Genomic DNA, 7,357 nt, shown 5'->3' with positions numbered 1-7,357 from the left:
CGTTTTGTTTCTATTTTTTTCCTGGGCAAATGTTTATTTGTCTTTATGCTGGGACTGGTTCAAGCTTGAATGCTTGTTTTTATAATAGTTTTGTTCGGTTAAAAATAGTAACTATTATTATTTTATTTTTTAGACTGTAAAAGTGGATCTCTGCCATGCTCCAGTATGCTTATAATAAGGTCATTGCTTGGTGCTGATTGAATAAATACATAAATAAAATGTACAGATACATATTCCTTAAAAAGGAATGTGCCTTTATTTTAAAATCCACGAAAAGACTTGAAGCTTCATCATGTTTTTGTACTGAAGAATGTTTATAAAAAACTAATTGCGTACGTTATCATTATATATAAATAATAAATAAATAAATAAATAAATATATATATATATATATATATATATATATATATATATATATATATATATATATATATATATATATATATAATTCACCTTCTGATATTCTATTTGTGTTTTAGCCTAATCGAATTTTTCCTTTGAGTAGGATTCTTAAATTATAAAAAAAATATGATAATATACATAAATAAGAAATATAAATAATTGGCTCCTAGATTATTTTATCAAGCTTTTATAATCATTATTTGTGCCGACTGAATTTCATTGTAATCACATCTTTTATGAAGTGATTCCAGCAAGCTTCGTTAAGCTTCTGTGGTAATTAGATGTTTTAATTTACAATATCTACGCTAATCATTCTATTTATCCTGAAAAAGGTTTCGCTTAGGCAGTGAAGTTTGTTACAAATACAAATATGCATTTATTATATGTTTGAACGTAAAACTCATTTTAGCAGGCTTTATTATATGTTTGATTTAACCGATGAGTAAAAGTGCCCTTGTTCTTTTCTTCCATCAATCTCTCTGTAAGGGAAAGAGATGGTCTCTTATTTGTGTCATTTGTTGAAAAATAAAATTCCAAAATGCCCCCTTTTGTTGATGTAAATGCTACCAAATTCTTAGTGTCCCTTCTTTAGGTAGGTATTTAAATTCCCGTCAGTTATTTCCAATTTTTTCTTTACAATTTTCATTTGAGAAAAATATTCTCTCTTTATAAACGTTTGGAGAGTTGCTTACTAAATACCAACTTTCCTTTCCACCTCCTTAACGAAACTTATTTGTTTCTATTCTGAGACCAGGAGAGAAAAATCTGTCAACAAATTAACCAGCTCCGTTTCCAACATTATCTTCTACTCTTTTTCCCTCGCGTTAACGAGGAAAGACAGAGCCTGTCTGTCTTTTCTCCTTTCCCCACGCATTTGTTGACGGTTATAGCAACCAAGTTAACCGTATCTGCCGTTCGTTACGAGTTTTTGGGTGGAGACAGTTTTAAAAAAGAAAAGAAGAAGAAGAAGACGACGAAGGAGAAGGACGGGTGCCGCCGAGATACGAGCTGTGCTGGCTGGTGTATGTCTGTGTATGTCTGTGTGTGTGTGTGTGTGGGTGAACTTGTTATACTTGCCGACGACGCCTATGTCGATAGATCGCCCACTCTTGGAGAGTTTTGCCTTTTATTCTTGTTTGATCAGAGAGAGAGAGAGAGAGAGATATCATACTTATGAGGGGACAGGTATGTATGAATTTATGGATGTATTTATGTATGTGTGTACGTATCTATGTATGTATGTACAGATAGAAAGAAAAAGGGAGAGTATGTCTAGGAGATCTTTTGTGCACGAGAGAGAGAGAGAGAGAGAGAGAGAGAGAGAGAGCAGAGCTTACGAGGGACAGGTATGTATGGATTTATGTATGTACGAGAGAAAGAGAAAGGGAGAATATATTTAAAAAATATTTGTATACACGTAAGAGAGAGAGAGAGAGAGAGAACGACCCTACTTATTAGAGGACAGATGATATGTATGAATTCATGCTTGCATATTAAATAGAAAAACATTTATTATTTGCGCTTGTTATGGAGAGAGAGAGAGAGAGAGAGAGAGAGAGAGAGAGAGAGTATGTATGTATGTGCTAAAAACATTCAGTTTCCTTCAAAACAAAGCACACGGGGCATCGATACCCAGTTTGCATGACGCTGTCCTTGAGTGACTGGTTAGCCTCATTATTGTCCCCAGTTTACAGGTAAGACGAAGTAGGGTTTTGGTTGCAACTTCCTCATTGATTTTAGAGATATTCAGGAGGTGTTTACCTGTGTAAGTGAAATTGTGTATGCGTGCCTGCCTGCGTGTACTTATACCTATGTTGTTGTCTGTGCAAACAAAGATTCTTAGGCGGTCCTTCGTAAAGGATTCTGTAGATAAATTCCAGATGTATGAGCGTTTGCAAGTATGTGTGTTGTGCAGCCAATGCTTTTAAAGGACTGCCTTCATTTAGGCCTCATTTTTTGGACTTGAATGACAAAATTTTTATTTAATTACCATGTTTTATGAGTTGATATTTGATATTTTTCTATGATTAAGTTGCATTTCATGATGACTTTATTTTTTGTCTTTTTGAATGACAACATTTTTATTTAAGTACTTTATTGTATGATTTGTTGCATTTCATGATGACTTTTTGTCCCTTTGATTGACAGAATTTTTGTATAATAACTCTGTTGTATGATTTGTTGCACTTCATGATGACTTTTTTTTGGTCTTTTTGAATGACAAAATTTGTATTTAACTACTGTATTTTATGATTTATTGCATTTCATTATGACATATTTTTTTTCTTTTTGTTTATCTGCAATTAAAGTGGTACGAGAAATGGCATGAGGTAAGATGATGAATTAACCACACTTTTATCCCGTTTAAAAATACAAAAGTGTTTTCTAGTGCCATAAATAAAAGACCGTAATTTTAATCTCTTATGATGAGGTATATGATAATGATGATAGTGATGAATACCGTGATGCATAGATGGTAATGAATATTGTGGGCGAATAATTCAGACCCAACCGACTCATTTATCATCGAAACATGAAAGGGCCGACGCCTCTCTCTCTCTCTCTCTCTCTCTCTCTCTGTGTGTGTGTGTGTGTGTGTGTGTGTGAGAGTGTGTGAGAGAGAGAGAAAGAGGAGAGAGAGAGAGAGAGAGAGAGAGAGAGAACTTTTACTTTCCCTCTGTCATCTTCTCCATGTATGGAACGTTAAAGGTTTTTAGCCAACTTTCATTTACCACACTCTCTAAAGCGTGTTTTGAATACTGTGTGTGTGTGTATAAAATATATATATATATATATATATATATATATATATATATATATATATATATATATATATATGTGTATAAAATATATATATATATATATATATATATATATATATATATATATATATATATATATATATATATATATACATATATATATATATATATATATATATATATATATATATTATATATCTACTTATTTATATATATATTATTGTTATTCAGTTTCGATCTACTTATTTATTAGTATAATTATTGCAGGTTCATTGACTATTCATTACTTTGCTAAGTTGAAATTCTATTTTCTTGCAGGTCTGCACCGGGCGATGGTAACTAGTTACTGCACGCTGTACCAGAGTCTCTAGATTTCCCTGACGAAGAACAATGGCGTGAGGGAAGCTGCCCAGAGGATGAAGGACAATTATTCTTAACAGACCGTCTTCACGAGGTCTCATAACCCCCTCCCCCCCACAATGTCTGTCATTTGCCAGACGTTCGTCCAGAACGCATGGAAGAAGGAAATATGCTCGAACTGCTTCAAGTCTAAGGAGGAACATGGCGGAGGGGGTGGAGGGAGAGGAGGAGGAGGTGGTACTCAGGGCGGAGGAAGAGGTGACGACGTTGATGGCTTTAACTCTAAGGGACTGAGCAGAAGCTTGGATGGCGGAGTGGGTGGGTCGAAGCGGTACATGGGAGTAGCAGGTAGCGTCTACCAGCGGAGTTACTACAACAGAAACTCCTGGAAGTCCATGATGCTTGATCAGTCGGACACTGGCTTGAAGTCTCCTGGTCTCATCAAGGGGATGTCGAACCTGGTCAGCCACGAAAATGAGAAAAATCTCAAGCTCAGTGACATGATGGACTCTGACAACAGAAGCGACTCTTTACGAAGTTCTAGGCTAGTCCAGCACGTGAAAACGTCCCAGAGTGAAGCCAAACTTTTGAGTGAGCTGTTGGGCAATGGTCTCGACAACGACCGTGTAGTGTCTGAAAAGAAGAAGGAACCAGATAAGCCCTACATTGAGGATAAAGGGGATGTAAGTAGTGATTTGGGTTCAGAGGCCAGTAATGACATAAGTAGCACATCATCTGCCTCATCCTCATCATCATATGAAGTCATGGGTTCTGCAGCTAACAGTGATACAACCTCTGTGAAGAGTGATGCAGGGAGTGAGCAGTTTGAAGGGGAAAGGGATGAGTACCTTGGACGAAACACAAAGGAGTTAAATGGAGATGGTTTTTTGAAAAATGGTGACCCTGTCAAACATGTTACAGTCAATAGCATTCTTAAAAAAGCAGGGGATCCTAAGGGAACTAGGGGATCTATTAGTTTTAGCACTAAGCTTGAGGAAGTCATAGGCTACGGTGGAGATGTTGATTATTCGGATGATGAAGACATGATGGATGATGATGATGATGATGACTTCGATGACTTCATGGATCTCACCCCAGATGAAAGAGTTCTAAGGAGGCTTACTGAGAAAAACACTGATTTTAATTCTGATAATGATAACCTCAAGAAAGACATAGAGGAATTACTTCCTTCTGTCAAGGAATTAGAGGAGAAAAGGAAAATGATAATTGCAGAGATTGAAGAACTAGAAAGACTGGGTAGAGAAAACAGGTCTAAAACAGATAAGGCAAAACAGCAACAGCAAGAAGAAAAGAAAGAAGAAAAGCCCGAAGGGAAAGTTAAGTTGAAACGTTCCCCACCTCTAGTGACTATCAAGCCCTTAATTGCCAGGAACAATAATGAAGTTCGAGTAAATCAAGTTCTACCAATGAAAAATGGAGAAATTGTGAGACCTGGCCTATCTAATGAAGTTGAGGATGTTCCATTGAAAGGTATTAAACCAAAGTATGTGTCAAGAGAAGATGAAATGATAGAAAAGATAGTATCAGATGATGAACGAAAAATAAATGCAGGAAAAGTTACTTCCATTGATGATTTTTGTCTGGCTGACAATTCTAAGAAAGAAAAGGTAACTTCCATTGATGATGTCTGTGCCCCAGTTGTTGTTCTTTTAGTTAAATCAGGAAAGCCATCAAGTGACTTCTGCAATAACAAGAATTGACAACTTGTTAATGAAAACAGAATCACAGGTTACACCAGAAACCACCGAATCTAAGGAAAAACCCACTGAAAACTCAAATATTGAGACTCTCCCTTCTTTATCTGTCACCCCAAATATTTCTGCTGCAGAAAGCAAGAAAGAAAATCTTGGTAACTCTGAAACTGTGGAAGAAGAAACTCACACAAAACCGAGTGGTCAGGAATGTAAGGAGAGGAAAAGCAAATCAGATGAAAGTGTTGGTAATCCTGCAGACATCTCTTCAGATACCAAAGACTTATCCAGAAATGCTCCTGTCTCAGCCCCTAGGAAATCGTTGTCAACAACCTCTAAGGAATGTAAGGAAAAAGAACTAAATGAAGATTTTTCTAACAAGGCACATTCCAATACCACAGAGCCAGCAAAAGAACCACCTTTAAAAGCAAACTCTGAGCCAGTAAAAGAATTGGTGGAAACAATCCCAAAAGTTCAGTCTAAAGAAGAGAGTAAAGTTAAGGAACAGAGTAATGCAGAAATAAAGGCTACAGCAGTCACTCCTGAGCAACAAAATCAAGCTGATGCAGTGCCAAATGAAACTGTGAACTCAGGTTTAGACAAAAATTTGGCTGTAAATCACAGCTCCTCAGGCTCCCATGGAAGGGGTATACCTACAAGACGTCTGTCATTAAATCATGAAATATTAGAAATACAAACCTATAAAGAACCTCTGAAAGTATCTGCTAGTATTCCAGACGAAAAGTTATATGCCTCACAAAGTGAAATAGAGGTACCCAGAACTCCTGAACATTCTAAGACTCCAGCTAGCCGTCAGGGAAGCACCTCTAGTCTTTTCACCACATTTGGAACACCTGTTATCACATCTACTGCTCAGAACTCATTTCTACATTCCTCCTCATCACGATCTATGTATGACGATGGCAATTCATCCTCACCTGTTTACAGTCCAGCAACAACAGACTTTCTTAAAGAAATTAAGTCTCATCCTGAAGTTCCTACCCCTACAGCTGGTATCCAAAAATCAGCTCTTTATGCATCAACATCTTGCCTTAAGGGATTACCAGGAGCAAAGCCAGTTATAACACCCAAACCACCAATACTGAAAGATAAACCAAAAGTTCCATTTAAGCCATCTGGTAGTACTTCCAGAATCTATGCCACACCATCTCCTATTATACCAAAAGGATCTCCAAACAATCTGTCAGGAGCTGTGTCAACTCCTAATCTACCTGGAAGCCTTGAGAATAAAGGTAATACACCTAGTACCCTGCTAAACAGTAGTCCAGAAGCCACCCAAGAATCAACTTACAAAGCTCCTTCAGATCAGAAGAAACCTCCACCCACAACGCAAGCACCAGCTATTCCAGTGTCAAGTGGAATCCAGAATAATGAAGTGGTTTATGATATTCCAGTAACAATTGCTTCTAGTCAGTCCAGCAATTCAGAACCTCTTTCCTCCAGATCTAGTCTAAAAAATGGCGTAAAAGTAGATGATGCCACAATTTATCATGAGATTGATGATAGTTTAAAAACAAAAGTAGGGCCTGGAATTAACACTGACAAAGTGAGCAATTCAAGTACAGAAGCTAAGGATCCAGCTGACATTGGCGGTTCCCCTGCCAATGTCGCCAGAGTTGAATCTACGCGATGTCAGTCAAGGTCAACTTTTGAGGCAAATCGTTCATTGCTATCTGCAGCTCTCGATTTTGGTAGTAAAGCTTTAAGGTCAAGCTCCAGTAAAAGAACTGCTCCTCAGCCACCTGAAGAAGAGACAGATGATGGTGGCGCTAAAGAAGTTACCTCTGTTGTTGAATCTGCCGATTCAGAACCAAGCCCAGGGACTACAGAAAATGTACAAGATGGTATATATGAAGATTATACACGTGGAGTTCATAGTCAGGAAGCGCCAGTACAGAATGATAACAATGATGGAGAATCTTATTCCTCCTTCACCGATGATTTTGATGATGACGAAGATGAGGAGGATGAGCAAGCAAAACTCGGTTTGAGAAAGGCTGAGAGGTCATCGTCAGCCATCCCATTTTACCGGAACTCTGTGGGGCCCATCTTGACCCACGATTTGGAAAGTAAGTGATATTTCAAATACTATATTGTTTA

The 7,357-nt window shown here is 37.3% G+C and overlaps 1 protein-coding gene across 1 annotated transcript in view; it reads left to right on the top strand.

Moving 5' to 3' along the window:
* Positions 1-7,357, top strand: part of LOC136846321 (streptococcal hemagglutinin) — a 174,045-nt gene that overhangs the window by 147,013 nt on the left and 19,675 nt on the right. The window contains exons 4-5 of the mRNA XM_067117123.1: positions 3,483-5,202; positions 5,240-7,326. Coding sequence (XP_066973224.1) covers positions 3,644-5,202; positions 5,240-7,326 — 3,646 coding nt within the window. The 5' untranslated portion in view covers positions 3,483-3,643. The remainder of the gene's footprint in view (positions 1-3,482; positions 5,203-5,239; positions 7,327-7,357) is intronic.

Source organism: Macrobrachium rosenbergii, chromosome 15, assembly GCF_040412425.1.
Source record: "Macrobrachium rosenbergii isolate ZJJX-2024 chromosome 15, ASM4041242v1, whole genome shotgun sequence".
NCBI lineage: Eukaryota > Metazoa > Arthropoda > Malacostraca > Decapoda > Palaemonidae > Macrobrachium > Macrobrachium rosenbergii.
This window is presented reverse-complemented; position numbering and strand designations above follow the sequence as displayed.